The 22,006-nt window shown below is 37.6% G+C and overlaps 1 protein-coding gene across 11 annotated transcripts in view; it reads right to left on the reverse strand.

Annotated features, from left to right (window-relative positions):
- Nucleotides 1-1,464: 1,464 nt before the first annotated feature.
- Nucleotides 1,465-22,006, reverse strand: part of LRIG2 (leucine rich repeats and immunoglobulin like domains 2) — a 66,473-nt gene continuing 45,931 nt past the window's right edge. For 8 of the 11 annotated variants that reach the window (XM_019956792.2, XM_070785894.1, XM_019956794.2 and 5 more), the window contains 9 exons: nt 21,314-21,385; nt 21,107-21,175; nt 16,453-16,616; nt 14,567-14,887; nt 13,332-13,613; nt 11,771-12,220; nt 11,020-11,169; nt 7,808-8,128; nt 1,465-6,562 (listed from right to left, as the gene is read on the reverse strand). In XM_019956792.2, coding sequence (XP_019812351.2) covers nt 6,336-6,562; nt 7,808-8,128; nt 11,020-11,169; nt 11,771-12,220; nt 13,332-13,613; nt 14,567-14,887; nt 16,453-16,616; nt 21,107-21,175; nt 21,314-21,385 — 2,056 coding nt within the window. In that variant the 3' untranslated portion in view covers nt 1,465-6,335. The remainder of the gene's footprint in view (nt 6,563-7,807; nt 8,129-11,019; nt 11,170-11,770; nt 12,221-13,331; nt 13,614-14,566; nt 14,888-16,452; nt 16,617-21,106; nt 21,176-21,313; nt 21,386-22,006) is intronic. The other 3 variants (XM_070785888.1, XM_070785887.1, XM_019956793.2) reach the window with 3 other exon arrangements.

The following is a 22,006-nucleotide window of genomic DNA, read 5'->3' on the forward strand; positions in this document are numbered from 1 at the left end:
TTTCTTGATTGGCTGAAAAAAGCAGCAGAGGTGGCAGATGGAACATTCCCTATAGAGCCTTGATTACACAAGGCTTAGTGTATTTTACAAACATGTAGGTCATAGCAACTGGCCCTGCAACACAGACAGCTTCAGCACTGGGTTACAAGCTTCCAAATAGCTGAGTACAAACAAATACCTTTCATAACTCAGCAGGACTATTACTTGGGCCCTAGTACATCACACTTCAAGACAAAAAAATGAAAAAATCATGGCATTTTTCTTCATTCCACCTAATAAGAGAAGACAATGACAGTGTGTTTTCCTATCAGGAATAAAGTAAAAATCAGCTGCCACTGTACATTTCCAGTCTAGACTTTGACCATATTGAAAGTGATCAATGCCCAGAAGGTTTTTATCCAATGTTTGTGAAGACTGTAAGCACTCTTCAGAACTGGAAAATATCACAGTGGGAAAAATCCTGAACATGAATCAGAAGTTCTGAATTCAAATCCTGGCTCTACTGCCTAAAAACTTCTTAACACTGTTTGATGATCTCAATGAGCCATTTTTGGTAACTACAAAAAAGGAGAGATTAAAATCCTCTGCCCAATCTACATCTTAGGAGTACTGTGTGAGTCAAACAAAATAATGTTTGCGGAACATGCCTCAAAGAATAAACAGCAACAGAGGTGATAATGGGATCAGTATTATGAGCTCGGCCTTCAAACAGTTGACAAACTCAGAGGAAATAGCCCCTAAAACCGTACAGCAAGGAGGCTGACCAGAATACCGACATTCTTCAAATATCTTATTAAAGATTTACCAGATTAGAAAACAGTCTTCAAATTCTTGATGCAGAAAGCACTCTTATTTTAGTTGCCCTGGATCTTCATTGCTGTACACCAGCTTTCTCTAGTTGGAGAGAGCAGGGGCTACTCTCTAGTTGCAATGTGCAGGCTTCTCATTGCCATGGCTCCTCTTGTTGTGGAGCACAGCCTCTAGGCACATGGGCTCAGGAGTTGCGGCTCTCAGGCTCTGGAGCTCGGGCTCAGAAGTTGTGATACATGAGCTTAATTGCTCTGCACCATGTGGGATCTCCCTGGATTAGGAAGCCAACTAAAGTCTCCCGCATTGGCAGGCAGACTTTTTACCACTGAACCTCCAGGGAAGTCCAGCACGCTTATTTTCTAACAAACTGTCAGATGTGCTTCTTTCCATCCACCAGGCATACAGCACCACAGTGGGTAGCGTAAGGAGGAAGAGGAGAACCAGCAGTGCCCGCCTGGGGCAACTCACAGTGCAGGCTGCACCCGAGGCAGGCTGGAGGCTGTGTGTGACTGCTAAACATGGCAGGACTACAGGAGAGTGGCTTTTCCCCATTTTAACATGTACAGCTACTTGGAGTCCCTCTCGAAAGGACCACAAACTTTAAAATGCACCATTTCATTCCTGTCCTTTAGGCAAGAAAAGACCAGAACATCATCATGTATTTTAGCTTTATTGAAGACATTACAGTAGACAAACAAGTAGACAAACACATGCTTTATAAAATATACATTCTCATGTGTGAGAAAATATAAATAGATACTAGGGAAGGGCCACACTGAACGACAACTTGGCTTATAATTCTCTTTACATACATCGAGTACCATGGCTGCTCGGACTGACATCCTCTGACGGGTAAAAAGGGAGAAGGGGAAAGGAGAGGGGAGAAGTAGTGTCTCAGTGGATCAAGAGGCCACTTTAGGTAGCCAAGAGATATCCAAAGAGCACTTGACCACCTGCTGATCAATTAGAGCTGACAAAGATCACTTTACTCCTTACATTTGGAAACAGGTTCAAATCAAGCTGTTTCTTTACCTTCACCCCACCTGTTGGTAGAGATTATCAGAACTGCTAGGAAACACTCAACATACAACCTTGAGGGAGCAGGTCCAAGTATCACTCCTCACACATGCACACAAACACACACACACACGTCCCTCACTACCCACAAAATCTCCAGGTGATTCACGGGCTTTCAGGTGTTGTTAAGAGAAGTTTGTAACATATCTCAATTCAGAACATGTTACTTTTGTCAACAAACCAAGCAGCTGTAAAAGGAACTGAGGAAAGGAAGGAAGGAAGGGAAGGAGAAAGGAAAGAGAGAGGAAGAAGGAAGAAAATTAAGCTTAACTGATGTTGACTTAGACTGTACTCCAAACAAAATTTTTAGGTTAGAAGCAAGAGGGAAAAGCATCTGCCACACTGAACTAGGAAAGAGACCACGTAATGGAAAAATGAAACGTTACTAACAGGTTGCCTAGCAATCTTAACTCAACTTTCTGAGGTCCAATTGCTTCACAATTACTTCTATAATTTGCATCAGAAGCAAAGTAAGAAATGGAAGACATAGCATAAAATGACAGCCAATTTACCTCTGTTACTTCGCCACTCTTTTGGCATTTCTGGGGCTATTAACATGATTAGAAGAGGCCACAACACACTTGGGTAAAACACTGGCTACAAAACTGAACAGCACAATCCCATTCCCATTCCCATGGAATCCCACTGACAAAAAAAGAAATGGTGGTGGGTGGGGAATAAAAAAAAAAAGAAACAGGAATAAAAATTAAAGAGTAAAAGGGTTATACGCTATAACATTTTTTATTATGGTAATGCCATTTGGGTTAGGAACATTATGGATTTTCTCAAAAGAATAAGCCCAGTTTCATGTTTGCCATTATTAACACAGAACAGGCTCCTTTTGTCAACCAAAGAACATAATCTTTTAGTTAAAAATAAATTTTTAAATTATACAGTAAACTTACTGTATACAAAGGATTCTATAGGGTGAAGATTTTAGATTGTCTGACTGCTTCTGGAGAATTCCAATGATAAAACTGAAACAGGGTTTAGGTCATCTTGTCCATATTCCATTTCAGTACAGAAATTTCTCCAATGCTCTTAATAGATGATTACTTAGCTTCTGTGCATACTTCTCCCATGAAAGGCTGATGATTCCTATTGTCAGATAAATCTAATTTTTAGAGTGTTAGGGTACATAGAATTATTGGCAGGTATATATACTCTATTTCCCTGTAACTTCTGTCCCACTGATATGACCCGTCCAATGGAAGACGAGTGCATCTAATCCTTGTTTCCTATGACAACCCTCTACATAACTAAAGACTTTCTCTCCCTCTTCTTAGGAAAATGGGTAAGATTCTTAAGTTGCTTAACATCTTAATGTTTCTTTTACAAAACCTCCCAATGGGCAACATGAAGGCAACTGTTTTTAAACACAACATTTACTTTACAGAAAAATACACATTTAGAGCATTGTAAGATGGCACATTAGGGGGACAGCACATTGGGCTGGGTTTCTGGTACCTCCTGTTCTAAAGATTCCCTTGCATCTAGGGAAAGCACATCAGAGGCTGAACGACAGAAAGCTCATGGGGTCCACTTGTCGATTCTGTGGCAGGGAAGCTTGAAGTACAAGGAAAACATTATTTCTTCTTCAAGGTAGACTTACAGAATCAGTCTCAGAGGGACACAAACAAATGAAGAGAATTTATGCATCCCTACTGATATGAAGTGGTAATTGGGTGGGAGACAGAGGATTTCTCTCGGCATTTGTTTGCCTTGCTCTTACAACATTTCTGATTAAACTGGTGGCAGGCAGACATTACACTGCTGAGAAGAAACAATGATGAGCCACTAATCCTGTTTACAGCAGAGCATCTGCTTGGTCAAAAACATGCAATAATGAAAAATTTCAGGAATTCCACCTCCTAAGATTAGAATTTATTACATTTACTATTTTTAAGACCAGGGGTAGACTATCCCCATTTAATCAAATTCCTGACTAGTTTTTCAGGCAAGTGTTTTTATTTAGGAAAGCTAGCAATATCTGGGAGGACATCTCAACCAGCTGACACGACAGAGAACCTGGCTGTAGATTAGCAGCCTGACACCAGTGGCAGCAGAGGGACCACTGCTGAAGGAGAGGCAGCGATGGTAGATTTGAAGTTTTCTAGAGCACTGGTTTTGTCCTCTCCCATGTAACAGCTGATGCTCTTTGCAGCCTTGCTCTAACTCCACCTTTTTCACTGAAGAAAGTCCCTCAGAATGTGAGTCAGAGTACTATAATTAGAAGAATGACCTTGAATACATTAGAAAGGTGAGTCATAAACTGGTCACACATTAGCAGTGGCATACCTCTCAACAGATTCGGATACTCTGGTGTGCTGTAACACACCAAGGGTAGTTCTCAATCTAATCAAGATTCTTCACGTTTACTGATACTGTTTTAGAAGCTGAAGGTTTTTTCTCCTCGTGAAAGGTTCTTATAGCATTACTCTTGCTATAGAGGAAATAAATCTGGCTCAAGTCAGAGTAAGCAGCATCATTCCTGTTCTACTCTAACAAATATTTCATGAAAGCAGCTTTTTATTAGAGTAGATAATCCTCCTTGATTCCTGGAGGGACCACAGATTCATAGAACGTTACAGCTGGAAAGGGCTTTAGAGCATCTAGTAAAACGTCGTTTCATAAATGAAAAAGTCAGGCTGAGAAGTAAAGAGACTTGCCTTTGATTATAAAACTTTTAAGCAGCAGAGCTAAAACTAAATCAGGTTTCTTGATTCTAAGTCAGCCCAGTACAAGCTACACTATTAATTCAACCTAGTAAGTAGGAAGAGGGATCCAAAATTGAAAGGAGAGGAAAATAGTGGTACTTAAGAAGTTCAAAATGAAAATGAATGAGGCTATTTTAAAAGAAAAAAAAAAAAAAAAAAAGACAGACATGGTGGTATAAAACAGCTAAAAAAGTGCTGCTGCCTATGGGACAAAAACTTAGGATTGAAAACTAGTATGAAATTCAGCCAAACTTCCTGGCAAAGAGCTGAGAAATTACATAAAGTTTAAAACTCTTGAAATGTACAATAACTTAAAAACTGATATTTTCATTTAAGTGACTGAATTCATCTAGTACATAATTACTCCTCACTAAATTCAGAGGACAGAATCCAACAGTCTTTCTTTCTGAAAGCAGAAAGAAAGAAGAGCTTTAGTTCATTACACTTTATTACAGCACTAAGTCTTTTGTTAACATAAAGCTTTTTCCTATCAGAAATTCAAGAAAACGTTTTGGCTTAAATAATCACTTGTACAAAACAAGGACCATGCTGAAGTTTTATGAGTTTCTGCATGTTCTTCCCCAAAGCAATATTCCCTTAAGATATACTGTGCATTAGTAGAAGACATATTAAACTGTTTAAAACAAACATACACACAGAGAAAAAAAGCATTCTTTGGTTTCCTCATCAACAAAGTACTTTGCTCACAGTAGATATTCCCAAAACAAGTTTTCCTTTATCTGTGTGTATATGGCAATAACAAGACTACTAGTCTTTTGAAAGTCTTTTTATGCTAGAAAGATTATATTACCTGGCACTTGTAAACAGATGACAAATGATTAGATGCATGAATCTTTAGGTACCAAGAAAGTGGTTAATTACACCAAGACTGTGTTTGTGTGTACGCAATCACTAGGTACCGTGCTTCTGTACTTATTATACTTCTTAACAAGTATGTATTCAAAACTTGAAACGAAATCTTTGGATTCACTAAACCAAGCTGTACAAAATCTGTGGTCTGAGAAGCTGTTGTCAATATTATACGTGGATATTATATATATAATTTTAGCATATCAAAAATATTTACATTGCAACACATATGATCAATGAATACAAAAGTTATTTATAAATGCACATATATTTACAATGAGACCCCTGGATGACAGGAACCAAAAAAGAGAGAGATTCACAAGAATACAAAACTCTTGACCTGGTCATAGTTGGTCAAGTCTGGGATTCCTGTCGACGACCTTGAATATCAAAGCCCCACTCTCAACTATACGTTTAAAATCACTGCAGAATCCCAGGCACACTTCTCAGGGGCCTCCAAAGTTATTTCTTGTCCTTGGAAGGCAAAACAAAATGGCGTTGTTTATTCAGGGTCATTCTGCAGGTTGAGACAATCCAAGGTGTTAAGCAGCAAGGAGAGTCTTCCTAAGAGGCTATGCACACCTGGGCACATCCCGGTAGAACCATCACAAAGCACTTTGTCCTGTATCTTCCTCTGCCCGGGTTGCACATTTTCTATTAGATGTACCCATTTCTGTCAGCCGTTACCCTTTCTTCATCAAGTATAAGCCAAACGAATGCCTGGCCTACCTTGGTGTGGTCAGATAGAACTGTAGACGTAAGTAAAGCAAATGCTGACTTTGGGGTTTCTTCTGAACACTGAGGTAGTAAATACAAAATCAATTAATCTGAGTCTGCTGAAACTGCATCCTAGAGTGAGTTTCATGTGCCCTCACTGCCATTGTGAACGTTCCGAGTCCTACTAAAATCAAAAGTGTGGTCGTGTAACCTGTGACAGGGCATGGGGCTAGTGGAACAGTCTGGATCACTCTCTGCCAGGCCCTCGTTTTGATGGAGTTGTGATGACTCAAGGACTGACTGCTGGGGAAAAGGAGGATGAGGCATACCTGGTTCTCTGCTTACGTTCCACAGAGGCCGCTGCAAGGTTTCTGAGAATGAAACACAGGAATAATTACCAGTGGTGAACGCAAGTTTACATTTTCTAAGACTTAATTTTCTTCTACCCAAGTCTTCAAAGAAATTAAGATGCCCAATATTCCTAAATAAGGACGTTAAGATCAAATGTATACTTGCCACTTTTCTTGCAACAACCAAAAAAAGAAAACAAAAACTGGAACTATGGTCTTTCAAACCCTTCTAACCAACAACCTCACCAATTAATTACTGAAATCATGCTATATGTCATCTACTTTCACCTATTATTGGTGTTTCTGTTACTATAAAAATGAAAGCTTAAACTCTTTACACACATGGGAACAGACTAAAAGACAATTAGTATCCAAATAGTAATGAAAGTTGCGTAACAGACAGAAAAAAACATGGACTAAGCAGTCATTATATCATTAAATAACAAATATCTTTAAAAAATCATTTTAAAAATAAGCAACCATTCCTCTTCAGCTTCTAACATGCCAGTAATTAGTTAACAGAACAACAGAGCACATAGCAAAAGTCCATGCTATTCCATTTATTCCAGCCAGAACCATCCCTGGAATCACCACTACACAACGTCTTCCACTGGAGACCTGCAGTGGTCAGCCCCACCCTACTTCCAGTGCTCTTCCATTCCAGGCTGACAAGAGGGTGAGAGCTGATGAAGAGCCTGGATGGAGAAGAAGACATCTTCATGGTCTAGAAAGTTTCATTTGGCTTTGTTTTGATTTGCTTTACTGGGTTGTTTCAAATGCCCCATCTTCACAATACAACCTGTGTTCCTCTTCCTCATCTGCACAACACAACTGAAACCAAACACCTGCCAAGTCATACTGACATTCAACATTTACCTGATAGAACAGCAACCAAATAAAATGTTTTTAAATCACAGAAGTGAAAATATTCACCAAATTATGCCCAAATTATTGTATCCTTGGTATTTCAGGTCTCCATTATTTAAATAAATACGGAAGAAAAAAGTACTGCCTATGTGAAACTTTTTTTATAGAAACTTTTTCTGTAACTTTTCCTAAATCTTTAGAAATAAGATCTTGCTACTCCCACAAAAACTGTTTTCATCCTACAACTTCAGACTTCTTTCCATAAAAATCTCTGGCTCTAGTTTATAGAAGTTAACAGTAGCTAATTATTACAGTATACCAATTTGTTTGTTTCTGTCAAATGAGAGTGCCACGGACATGATCAAAGGAAAAATCAAGTAGGTGAAAGTGAAAACAAACCAAAACAACAAACAACGCCGTGCCCTTTACCACTGCTCATCCGCGTGGAGGAAGGCTTCTTCTCATTCATCCTCTCATGGTTGGTGGGAAAGGCACATCTCTCTCTCTCTGCTGACGACACCAGGCTCTCTAGGGTAGTGGCATCTTGGGGAGGATGTGCCAAGTAAGTCTCTTTGGGCATCTGGACCATGAGGCTGGACAGTGTCTGATCCAGAACATCCTCTTCAGTAATATAGGTGTATGGACAGTATTCTCGGGTCCGGGAGTAGATGTTAGCATTGTCATAACAATCTGAGCAGATAACTCTGGTGCCAGCGCCACCTAATACAACCCAGGAAAGAAACCAAACATCCTTCAGTTAAGGACTCAGTTTTGCCAATTGTTAGTTTTCTCTAACAGCTGTCATCATTGTCATCACAGCTGGCATTTGTTCAAAACTTACATTATAAACGTGATGAAGTTTCAAGGTCTTTCTGTGAATTAACTTATTTAATCCTTATAATATGCTTATGAGGTAAGTACTAATTATTATTGCTATATTACACACGGAATAATTACAACACAGAGAGGCTGGGTAACTTGCCCGAAGACATATTGCCCAGCGGAAAGCTGAAACTTAAACTCTGGTCCTCTGACTTCAGCACGCACGCTCTTGAATAGTACATTAAATCATCCTTGTCCAGCCTAAATAAAGTCATGTTAAAATCAAGAGAGCCAAGATAAGGTTGGCACTGTGCTACAAGACACGTTTGGCTTAAGCAAACTAAAGCAGAGAAGCAGCAGCTAGGATGACTTCACTTCACAAAAGCCCCTATAACTTTCATAAGTCAAGAGGTTAAGCAACACTAATTGCTAAAAGGATTCCTAGAGAAAGTTTCTGACGGTCAAGGGTCCTGCCTGACAAGTGTGTGTGTGGTAGAAGTAGAAGTTTAATGAGCTCCCTGGACCATTAAGTGTTTGAAAACTGAATGATAAAAGAGAGGAAAGTGAGAACTAGAGAGTGAGTTACTTATTCATGATCAAGCAACAGAATTGTTAGACTCGGAAAAGAACTGAAGTAATTAAGTTTAACCCAGAAAGTAGTATTATTTCCTACAAATTGCAAAGAGTAGAGGCTTTTAAGTATTCTTTAAACAGCCAGGAATTCCCTGTCAGTGCAGTGGTTAGAATTTGATGTTTTCACTGCCATGGCCCCCAGTTCAATCCCTGGTCAGGGAACTAAGATCCTACAAACTGCTGAGTGCAGCCAAAAAAAGGCTAGAAATACCCTCCTTTTCATGGAAAGCCAAAAGAAAATCCAATTTGTTGATTTACACAGAAGTTCTAGTAACATCCAGTCTAAAAAAAATCTCTGTAGAAATGAAACAGACCTTCCATTTGATTAGTACTTGAAGTACTACACAGATTCATTCAAAGAATCTTTAAGAATCTTAAAAGAACATTGGGGTACACGTGTCTCCCTTCTGGTTTCCTCAGTGTCCATCAGCAGATGAATGGATAAGAAAGCTGTGGTACATATACACAATGGAGTATTACTCAGCCATTAAAAAGAATACATTTGAATCAGTTCTAATGAGGTGGATGAAACTGGAGCCTATTATACAGAGTGAAGTAAGCCAGAAGGAAAAACATAAATACAGTATACTAACGCATATATATGGAATTTAGAAAGATGGTAACAATAACCCGGTGTACGAGACAGCAAAAGAGACACTGATGTATAGAACAGTCTTATGGACTCTGTGGGAAAGGGAGAGGGTGGGAAGATTTGGGAGAATGGCATTGAAACATGTAAAATATCATGTAAGAAACGAGTTGCCAGTCCAGGTTCGATGCACGATATTGGATGCTTGGGGCTAGTGCACTGGGACGACCCAGAGGGATGGTATGGGGAGGGAGGAGGGAGGAGGGTTCAGGATGGGGAACACATGTATACCTGTGGCGGATTCATTTTGATATTTGGCAAAACTAATACAATTATGTAAAGTTTAAAAATAAAATAAAATTAGGAAAAAAAAAAAGAATCTTGAGAGAAATGCTTTATAAAATATTGTTGCTTTATTTTTAAAATGAAGAAATTAAAGCTCCGATTTTAAATAACGTGTTCATGGCCACATGGCTGGAAAGAAGAACTGAGTCAAACCCAATTCTATCCCTTAATTCTCCTCCTTGTGCTCTGTAACTCCCCATAGGAAGGGTGGAGTGGAGAAAAGTACTGTTGAGAAGTTAGGTTCTTAATTATTTAGAACTTAATTATTTTATATCTCTTAATTATTATTTTATATCTTAACTATTTTCTCTCTCTCTGATACTCTCCAATATATACTGAGAATCATCAATGCCCTTTAAACTTGAGTGAATGTCTACCTGTCAGCAGACAGACCAAACTTCCTGGACATGGTCTGAAGGGTGCTCATGCCTGAAAAGGATAAAAGACACCTGAAAGAAGTTTCTAGAACATCTCTCTCCCATAACAATACTTTGGTTTGGAAGCCTTTGCTGTGTTCGCCAATCCCTTGTTTAAGAATATGTTCCTCTGGAATAGGAAATGGCAACCCACTCCAGTATTCTTGCCTGGACAATCCCATGGACAGAGGAGCCTGGGGGGCTGCAGTCCATTGGGTCAAAAAGAGCTGGACATGACTTAGCACATACACAAGGAAATAATTACTGTATATGTGTCATTTTCTCTTTATCTGCTTATAATTTATAATATATTTGTCATGTAGTAGATTAGCTAATGATATGGGCTGTAGAAATAGATCACCTAGGTTTGAATTTTTTCTCCCTCTAAATGATCACTAAGTGTAGTCTTGTATAAATGTCTTAATTTCTCTGTACCTCAGTCTTTTAATCAGTGCATTAGTGATTATACTGGTACTGAATACATAGACTGTCATGGGGACTGAGTGTGCACATGTAAAAATATTTAAATGGTTTCTGATACATAGTAAACATCATTCAATAAATGTTAACTATTTTTCTTTTTGAAAAAAAAAATAAGAAGAAAGTGTTCCTCCTTTCTGTCAAATGATTTTCTCCTCTGTTAGGACTCTAGTCAATTTTCATCCTATTTTGCATGGATCCAAATGTTTTCATTGTGTATCTTATTTTAAAATACTGCTTCAAGTTAGTGGGGAAGACTATCCACTGAAAACTAAACCCAACCGGGTAGGCTGAAACGGTAAGCACAGACAATGAAGAGTCATTACCATCAGTGCCTTTGTGTAAATATCCATTGGCAGGAGGCATAAGTTGCTGATGACTGCCTGCCTCAGAGTTGCTGTAGCCTTCTTGTGGCTCAGACAGCGTTCCTTGGGAAGACAAGTAGCTGGGAATGTCTGCAGGCAGGTTGAGTTCCTCTGTAAAAGAGACATCTGTAACTCTCAAATAAAGTTAGGTAATTTATTTACCTAACTCAGAAGACTATTTTGCAAATGTATTCTACTTCTCTACTAATGACCAAAAAAATGTTATGTACCCAGGAACTCAAGAGCTCTTAGAATTTTCTCTTAAAATTATTTCTTATTAGAATTCTCCCCCAAGCTTCATTTTAAAAGTATTAGCAAAAGAAACAAAACCTAAAGTCTGAAATCCACAGACGCACTTTCACAATCTATCTGGCTGTATTGTATCTCTTCTCTCACAGGACTTCAGGGTGAGTGAGAAGTGTCAAAGACTAACCTCTGTCATAAGGATTCCATTCTTTCCCACAGGAAAATTACAAGAGAAATGAGCCTTAGGAATTAAAGAAAGAAGGTGCACTGCAACTGTTTATAAGAGCAAAGTCTGGGGGGACTGTCTAGAAATTCTTAAAATTCTTCACTAGAGAGGTTCCATCACATCAAGGAAGTAGGACATTTTAACAGAAAAACTCTCCCTCTATCACACATAAAGTATCAAAACTCTTCACTACATTCTGACTCAGACACAAGCCACAGTGGTCAACCGGATACCACTTACCTGTGTTCGTGATACTATAGTCTTCGTTTTTCCTTCTCATGTGGTAAATAACAATGACCCAGATCAAAGAGGTTCCCACTACACAGCAGACCACAACAATGATCACAATGCCAACTGTGGTCCACCCATCATCTTCATGTCCAATGCTACTCTGGGAAGAGTCACAATTGGGGGATGAAATCACATTTAGGTAAATGTGACCACGTTCTGTCCCAAGGGTGTTTGACATAATGCAGGTATATTTCCCAGCATCATCTAGCCCAGCATCTACGATGATGAGAAGCTGGTTGGCTGCAGCAAAGAAGTGCCGTTCTGTCACCAGCAAAGGTCCATCATCTTTGGTCCAGTTGAGGCGAGGGGCGGGACTCCCTCCAGCTATGCATTGTAATACTGCAGTTTCACCTCGAGTTACTGTCTTGTCCTCCAGGGGTCTAATAAATGAGGGTGTCTCTAACAGAAAGATGCATTAAAAAAAATATCAGGCAATTTTATCCTTAAAATTCTACTGAATTAGACTAACGAGGTTATGATGAAATAAGCATTTTCATAAGCTCATGGGAAGATCAGAAGTTTTTCAGAAAAGCAAAAGCCTCAAAAAATCTAAATTTCCTCTTAGGAATTCTACCTAGAGCAAGCGATCCTAGGTGAAGAAGTCAAGATTCATATACAAAAAATGTTTATTACAAAATTAATTGTGATTTTTAAAGATGAAAAAATCTAGCAGAAAAATGAGTAATTTAACAGTACAGTCACATATTTCATGAAGACTTAATGACAATGTAACCCTGTGATACAATATTAAGTGGAAAAAAGTAGGTATACATAACCACATGAAGATGAGTAATTTTAAAAAGTCCAGAATATGTCAAAATCTAAACAGGGTTTGAGTGACCTTCCTTTTTTCAAATTTTCTGCATATCTTAAAATTTTTAAACAATAAATTTATTTTCCTGGTTACACAAGTAGTTAAACAAACCAACATTTTTAAAAACCCTAACATCTGGAGGCAAAGAGAATTTGCCTTGATTTGAGTCCCATAAAGACAAATGTTCTAATAAGAAAAAAAAAACTGGCTTATCAGGGGAAATCTACAGGGAAAAGACATTTTACCAGAGCACAGGATTAATAGGAGCACACTGGAAGGAAAATAGGAAATCTAACCAGAAGACAGATCTTTTCATCTTTTACAAATTTTTTTTTTAATGAAGGGGGAAAAGTTAAATTGTCCCAAGTTCTCTGAAGCAGTATGATGAAAATTCACTGAATCGTAGAAAAAACATATACATGAAGCAGAAAACTGACAGAGATGAACAGAACAGGGTAAAGGGATTTGAATTTTCAATTCATGGGATAAAAATCTCCAATTCTGCCCTCAAAATTTCTCCAGATTCCAGTTAACTGTTCCACTAATATCCAAGCTTGACACATACCTGTATAAATTGGCAGAACAATGATCCCAACTGAAATCTAACTTGAGATTTTTCTTGCCATTAAGACCAAGAGTTGATCCACAATAAAAGGACTCCCACAAAAGTATGGATCCACAAAGCAGTAAACATACCTAACACGATGAGCGAGGCATTTGCTGAGAGACCGCCTGCTATATTCTGTGCCATGCAGCTATAGATCCCCATGTCTTCTATTTTCACATTTGCAATGAAGAAAACATCATCCTCAGGCATGACATGCATGCGTCTCTCTCGAGCTGCAGGAAAGTCAGTACCACCATCTTTCTGCCAGGAAATCTGAGGTGCAGGGTGCCCCTCCGCAGCACATTCTAATCTGGCCATGGCACCAGTGCGAATAGTTAGATCCATTGGAGTTTTCAGAAAAGATGGCATCTCTGTTCCAAAAAAGATCACCAAAAGATAGTGGGTGGGGAAAAATATATATATATAGACACACACACACACACACAAGGGAGAATCTACTAGGCAAAATACCAACTGTTGTGCTGCTCCATTTTTTTGAGAAGACATGCTCTCTGCATTGACAGTAAATACAACTGCAGAGGCCATCTTTTCTCTAAGAATCTCAGAGCGTGGAGTACAGTGATGACTAACTCTTCCAGAATGCATGACAAATCTATCTGATCTCCTTGACAGGGAAAGAAAAAGCTGAGGCCGTAAACTTTTCTGAACCTATATTTTAGCATTTAATATTTACTATTCCTTACTTAAGAGATGCATGATAAAAAAAAATTTTATGCCTTCAAACAGCTCATAAAACAGCCCGGAAGCAAGACACATGTACATCTTTCGTTGCACAAAGCCTGAAGTGCTGTAGTTATTCAATCTAATAGGCAACAGACCAATCGAGCTGTTGTATATTTTTTCAACAGACACAAAGAAAAAGAGCATTATTTTCAAAAATGGTTTCATTGACTACCTTTAGACAATGATAATGATCAATGGTCCCAGAAATGTTAATACTCCCAGTTACTGGACGGCCCTGGGAACAGTGTCAGGAATAAATTTTATAGTTTTTAGAGCAGAATTACAGTTCTAGAAAGAAAATGGAGAATTAAAAATAATTTTTTTTTCAAAAACACAAAAGAGAGTAGTTCATCTCCTGAAACCATGGAATTCACCTTTACCCCTGAGTCAAACACTAATTAGGGACAGCAAGTGGGTAAATTAACAATCCAGCCTGTATACCATCATAACCCTAAAGACAGAAACAGTAAGGACCCTCACCCAGTGTCAGGTTTAATGTAATCTTCTTGGTCAAAAGTTCAAAAATTAAACATGAAAAATCCTTCTAACTATAAAACCATCAGGGAGCATAATTTCTTACCATTCACAGTCAGTTTGGCTTTATGAGAATAGTTAGAACCAAAGTGATTAGTAATAATACACTGATATTTTCCTTCATCTGTGAAATTCACATTGAAAAGATGTAGGACACTAGTATATTCCAGAGCTTCTCCAGCCTGTTGCTGATAACGAACAAAATTCTCAATATCAGCATCATACAAGACTTCACTGTCTTTGCGCCACAGAGCAGACATGGGTGAATCACTGCTGCTCACCGCAGTGCATCTCAGAGTCACATTCACGCCTCTCAGAGCAACTGTGGTTTCAGGATGAGTTCTTATCTGTGGCTTGAGCAAATCATCTAAGAGGAAAAAATACAGGGCAGGAGCCAAGTCACTTATTTATTTTTGCTTCTACAGATTCAATTTTAAAACAAATAATATAAAACTGCATGTTCTGTTGACAAAATGTCATAAGGTTGAAAGGGCCTATAGAACTAGAACCCAATTCCCTTATTTCAACATGAGGAAAATGATGCCCAGAGGGTCAATGACTTGCTCTAAGATATGTAAATCAGCAGCTCAGCCTGGAATGGAACCCAGATTTTCAAACTTCAGGGGTTAGTATTCTTTCCACCCTCCCTTACTGTCACTTACGCTTAGAATGCACTATCTTAAGTATTACCAGTTACTGGCAAAAGCAAAAACTTAAATTAGAATTTTAAAACAAGCTTTAATTCTATTACCCTTTGTATGTATGTGTATGTGTATATATAACATATATAAAAATAGATATTCTATTAATAAAACATACTATCTGATAGTACTTTGTGCATAACTTTCAACTAAAATAGTGAAAAATTTGAAATATGTCCAAAGTCCAACTGAAGACTGGCTTAGGACTGGCTAATAAATATAGATTCATAAATAATAATATATTATTGAATTGATTCAGAGAAGCAGGTAAATGAATTTTTAACGAAATGTCTTTACTCAGTAACATTTCACTGTGTCATATATAGGGTATATTTACACATTTAAAACTAAGTAAAGTGAGAAGGGCATTCATGGTAATATAACTAGGTTCTTTGCTTTCTTCCTTAAAATTTGTTTTACAAATTTTAAATTTGTAAAAACATGTTAAGTATTTTATGCACCTGAACTTCCAAATGTCCTAAGCATTTTTAAGTGATCTGGCAATATACAGGGATCTAAATGCTACTAGCAACACAGATACACTGACCTAAAAGTTCCATCGTGTAAAAGTTAAGAATTAACTACTTTAAAGGAAATGTAAGTGTAAAAGAAAAATCTCCAAAATGAGAATACAGATGTATACTTGAAATGACGATTAAGCGTTAGAATTAAGACAACTTGTCTACCATAACTTGTCTATGTTCCCTCTGGTCCTCCAAAAAACTGCCAAACCTTGCTGCCTTTGTCTTAAGAAAATGTATTAAAAATAGAAAACAAATGAAACTGGTACATCATACATTGCTAGTGACCACATAAACCAGTGCTCTCTGTTTGCAAACGCCTGGGAGTGCTTTTTCAAGATCTACTAAATATAAAATCATACTTCTGAATGAATTCATAGACAAACAAACTCATACTTTTTGATGCAGGAATCTTACTAGATATTTATTCTACGGCTAACAATCCCCTAAAAAGAAAAGGCTTACATTCACAAAGACGCTATTATACTGACATTATTTTAAATGATTGTTTAAGAATACACAGAGGAAAAAAGACTTCCTAAGTTATATTAAGTCAAAGAACACAAAATTTAAGCTACAATTACAATATTAGTGAAAAAAGTAAAGAAATGGAAACAGGCTAGTGGGAAAGTATTCTACTTTAAATTTTTTTAATTCTGTTGTTAAGACAGTAAGGAATAAGATACAAAATTTAAAACAAAAATACAAACCACAGACAAAATCTTTCAGATCCACATTCAGGATGCTTTGCCCTGCAAGCCATTCAGGGTGTGCACAGCTTACATTCACAGAATGTTGAAAGTTATTATCAACCAGCCACTGAAGCAACCACTTCAAATGGCAGTCACAAAGCAAACTATTTGTGTTCAGAATCCTGTAGAAATAAAGAGGAAAATAAATGCTCTTTATTTTTCATTCCAAGTTTCTCCAGCATTTAAGCTTACTACATATCTATTCACTTTTCTTGCCAAAAAAATGCCTAACCTGACTCTAACCATAAGAAAACAAATTCAAGCGGTCAACTGTTTCCTGAAATATGACAGCGTGATGAAAGACGCTAACAAAAGGTGTTGGGGAATAAGGGTAAGGGATCTATTTTTAGTCTAAAGGAAACTAAAGAGTCATTACAATCAAATGTAGAGTGAGAAACTTCATTCAGAAAATATATCTACAAAGGACATTTTTTTGGACACTGGGGAAATCTAAGCATCGACTGCATATTAGATATTATTTTATCAAAGTTAATTTCATTAGGTGTGATAATAGTATTGTGGTTATGCAAGAAAATAACCTTACATAGGAAATACATGCTAAGATATTTTAGGAGTAAAATGTCATATGTCTGTAGCTTACTTTCAACTGGTTAAACAAAGTAATAATATATATATGTATATGAGTGTGTGCGGAAAGAAGGAGAGGGACAGAGAGAAAGGGAGGGAAAAGGAAGGAAGGAGGGAGAGAGAAAAATATGTAACAGACTTAGCAAATAGTTCTGAATTGATGAATCCAGGTAAACAGAATATCGATGTTCACTGTGCCTTCCTTTAAATTTTTGAGGTCTAAAAATTTTCCCAAAGAAATTTGGGGAAGAGCTTACTATATATATTAGAGCAGAGACAACTTTGTTGTGGAGAGGGCATAATTATTCTCAAATTATTTCATCAAGATTAAAAACATTTCAGCCCTGTGGCAACATGTACTACAATTTAAACTAAGAACCACTGAAAAATGGTTTGTGGTCATAATAGGCCTATAAAATACATTTGAAAAGTCAGTGTTTTCTTTTAATCACCCTTAAATGTCCCATCCCCTTGGAACTAGGGAAAGCAAGTGATTTTGACAATATTATAACCTGCTTTGTGTGCATCTCTAAAATCCTCAAGTAGTTTTACAGTTCGGTATAAAAATACCTAAGATCTGATTCCAAAGAAGTTTCAAACAGTCTTTAAGGGTACCCCAAAAGCCACAGTTTATTAAGGGCAATTTTAAGTAAGCAGGCCAAAGACTACCTTCTGCATTTAAGAATTCTTATGCTATATGCATTCATTCACAGAGAAATATTTGAGACTACTATATGCCAGGCACTGTCCTAGGCTGTGGCACTATCGCCCTCACAAAGCTTGCATATTTAGACTCAAGTAATAAACAAACAAATGCAAAGTAGAGTTACAAAGTTAAGTCCTATCAAGGAGAAACAAAGCTGGGCAGAGACAGAAGGAAAGCAGCTACCACTTTAGAGACAGCAGCTATGAGTTTAGATAAAGCAGTCAGAGAAAGAAAGCAAATCACGTGATCTGGGGTAAGTGTGTCACAAATGGAGGAAACTGCACAACACTTTGAGGCCAATGCTTTGGAAAAGCATCTACCAGGAAAAGCTCCAGGAAAAGAAAGGGGGTCGCTGACGGCAGAGCACAGAAAGTGAGGGACAAGGATGGGAATGAGCTCCAAGAGCTGGGCAAGAAGGACCAGGCCATACAAGTGCTTTATAAACTTAGGAAAGAAGCTAAGTTGTTCTTTTCCTACATGTGCTGGAATACGCTGGAAAGTAAAGAACAAAGGAATAATACAGTCTGATTTATGCTTTCTTAGGTATAATGTAAGTTGGCACATGAAACCTGGACTCATATCCTAATTTCACTACTTATCTTAGGCAAGATACTGAATGCCTCCAAAATCTCAGTTTCTTTTTCTGAAAAATGGGATTGACAGTGCCTACCTCAAAGATTGTTTTGAATAAAGCATTTAGCACAGTGCCTGGCCACAGATACTACAGAATCCACAGTAGTTCACTTCACTTCTACTTCTTTTGCATCTTTCCACTCTTCACAAGCTAATGAACCCTGTCTCACCAACGGAGTACACCCTGTGTTCTCTCCACAAGTATATGGAGAGATACACGTCAAATACTAACAGTGGTTGTCTTTGGAGTACTAAGGATTCAGGGTCTTTCTCTCCCTTGGTTTAATTATCAAATTTTCTACCATGATTATGTAACTTTAATACAAAACAATTTTTAATTTATATTTGACTCTCCCATCTCCCCTCAAAATTTTCGCAAAGCACTGTGAAGGATACAAAAAAGTATCAAGAGATATTTTAACAAATGGTGATGTCGAACTCAGTATTATAATCATGACTTAAATTTAAGAGCAACTAAAACTTCTCAGTAAAAAAAATCAGTATTAGAATTCCTGCATTAGCAGCCTATTCAAACCAACTCACAAAATTACCAAATTACTCTCTTAAGAATGAAACTACAGTATTTGCTTTCACCTACTATATAAATTATATTTAAAACAGAGTTCTCTTTAGAATTAAAACTTTCTTGCTGGCCCTCAGATTATCACAACCAAAAACTGGTAATACTGATATACTGTTATGCAGTAAGTTGTGCCTTTTCAAGTAAGCCTTAAGAGAAATAACTCAAAATATGTCAAGAGACCAAAAACAAAAAAAAAAGCCACTTTAAAAATCTGGCAGAAAGTAACAAAAAATGATCTCCATATTTTAACTTTTGCTGTTATCTTATTCATCTCTGTGTGCCAAGCTCTGCGTCAAACATCTTCTCAAAAGCTTTCTAAAGCATTTGTGGGGGGAATCCTAACTATTCACGGCCTATTAGGCCCTACATGGTCAGGTCAGCTTAACTCTTTGCCTCATTTCCTACCACGTTTCCCCTCGCTCTTGTCTTCCAGCCACACCAGTGTGTCTGCCATTTTTCAAGCACAAAAAGCAAGTTTCTACCTCTGGATCTTTTCACCTGCTCTCCCCTGTGCCTAGACAGCCCCTCACCCAGTATAAAATGGCTTGCCATGTCATCTCACTAAGGGCCTGGCTCTAAGGCTGTTATCTTCAGAAAAGCCTTCCCTTACTATTTCAAATAACAACCCCTGTCACTCTGTACCACCTTTGACCCAGTTTTTTCTTCAGAACATTACCTGATGAGACATCATATGCCTACTTGTTCACAATTTATTTCCCTCACAGCAACATGCTGTGAGGACAGAGGCTTTGTCTTGTTCACTACTGCATTTTTAGCATTTAGAACAGTATCCTACATACCAAATGACAATAAATATTTCTCAAACAAACAAATTATCTCATTTTATCCTCACACAACCCTGAGGACAGTGCTATTCCCATTCTGAGAAGGGAAATTGAGTCTCAGACTAAATACATAGTAATAAAGAACGGAACAAGAATCCAAACCTAGACAGCTTGAACTCACATACTTCCAGTGTATTGCAAACTATATGTGGAGAAGGACCAGTTTTTTAAATTCTCAATCTGTTTTGATCAATACTTTTATAAAATTCAACAAAAGTATCATAGTAATGTCAAATTGTTCTTAAAGTTTCTAAAACCGTGTGTTCTGAATTTCTGTCCTTATCTCGTCATGCATCCATTCTGAATCCACAGACTTCCCTTTGAGGTAGATAAGTTGATATACCCCATTGATTCTCACCAGTGGCTAAATATTCAAATCACCAGAGCTTAAAATTAATAGCAGTTCCCGACTAACCACCCTTCCCCTGGGAAATACCCCCCTAGGAAATAAGAATAATTTTTTAAAAATCATGAATAAAAAATGGTTAAAATGATATGTATTTTTCTATCCTAACTATTCAATAGTTTTGGAACATTTTAGTAGTTTGAATAGATTACAGACATCCTCTCTGACCGTTAAAATGAAAGTGCTATGCTGCTGCTGCTGCTAAGTCACTTCAGTCATGTCCGACTCTGTGCGACCCCAGAGACTGCAGCCCACCAGGATCCCCCGTCCCTGGGATTCTCCAGGCAAGAACACTGGAGTGGGTTGCCATTTCCTTCTCCAATGCATGAAAGTGAAAAGTGAAAGTGAAATCGCTCAGTTGTGTCCGACTCTTAGCGACCCCATGGACTGCAGCCCACCAGGCTCCTCCACCCATGGGATTTTCCAGGCAAGAGTACTGGAGTGGGTTGCCATTGCCTTCAGATCACCTCCAAAAAATTATGTAATATCTTAACTGTAACCCACCCCAAGGGAACACATGTCTCCAACAGTCCAAAAAGGAAGAAAGGAATAAAAAAGGAACAGAAGGATAAACAGAAAGCATAAGGAGTAGCGCTAAGGTCTCTTTTAACTATAAGCATCAGCAGCATAGGAAAAGAAACAGAAGGTCTTGGAGCCACACACACTGGGCTTTTCAATGTTGAGTTATTTTTAAATTACATCCAACCACCAAAATAACTGAATGTTACCACTTTCTTTTTTCCTGCCTGAATTGTGTGCTTTGGGAAATATCTGGGTCACATTCATCACACATACACAACAAGCATGGATAACTATCTAATTAGTGACAAAAAAAGACTTAAGTTACTTACAATTCTTTCAAGCGAGTCTGGGAAAAAGCATTTTCTTGGATAGACATTATAGCATTGTTGTTCAAATCTCTGAAATGAAGAGAAATGAAACATTCCCAGTCACCACTTCTATAATTAAGTTATATAAACACTTTAAATGGTCATGAAAACCTCTGCTAATAGCAAAGATTATTTATATACTAATCAAAATGAATGATAAATACTCACAGATGCTCAAGGGACTCAAGACCAATGAATGCTTTCTTTGTAACTGACTTAATCTGATTTCCTTGTAAGATTCTGAAATACAAACAAACCTTTCTAATAAAGCTCTCCACTAAACAAAATTAAGTTCATTAAAATAAACATTTACCTATAAAAAGTGAAAATAAACTTAACGTGCATTTTTAAGAAAGTTGTGAATCTTTATTATCAACTAATGCAAAGCATAGAATAAAGGCATCTATTAGTATGTTGGTACTCAGTGAGGTACCTGTAAACAACTATCCTGACCACAGATAACACTTGTGGTTTTCAATAATAAACTGGATCATATTCCCAGTTTCTCCCTTCTCAGCAAAAGATCATTCAGTCAAAGAAATTCAGGCAAGTGTGAAGCCTTGGAGACACTGTTAATGGGAGATCTAAAATCTCACTTGAGAGAATTCTCTTTTGTTGGTTAAATTACTCATAAATCTCACATGATTAAAAAGATCACTGGTTCAATTGTGGTTTCAGTGCATTTCTTTTACTTAAATTGAAATTTTAGTTCCACAAATAACTTCTCTTTAAGTGACCTTAGCAATGCTCTTTCAGAGAAGAAAGTGCCCCACCACACACACACACACACACACAAAAGAGAGAAAGAAAGAAAAACAAACCAAAACACAAAACCTTAATAAACAACAAAGCTTCTTCCTT

The sequence above is a fragment of the Bos indicus genome, chromosome 3 (genome assembly GCF_029378745.1).
Source record: "Bos indicus isolate NIAB-ARS_2022 breed Sahiwal x Tharparkar chromosome 3, NIAB-ARS_B.indTharparkar_mat_pri_1.0, whole genome shotgun sequence".
Classification (NCBI taxonomy): Eukaryota; Metazoa; Chordata; class Mammalia; order Artiodactyla; family Bovidae; genus Bos; species Bos indicus.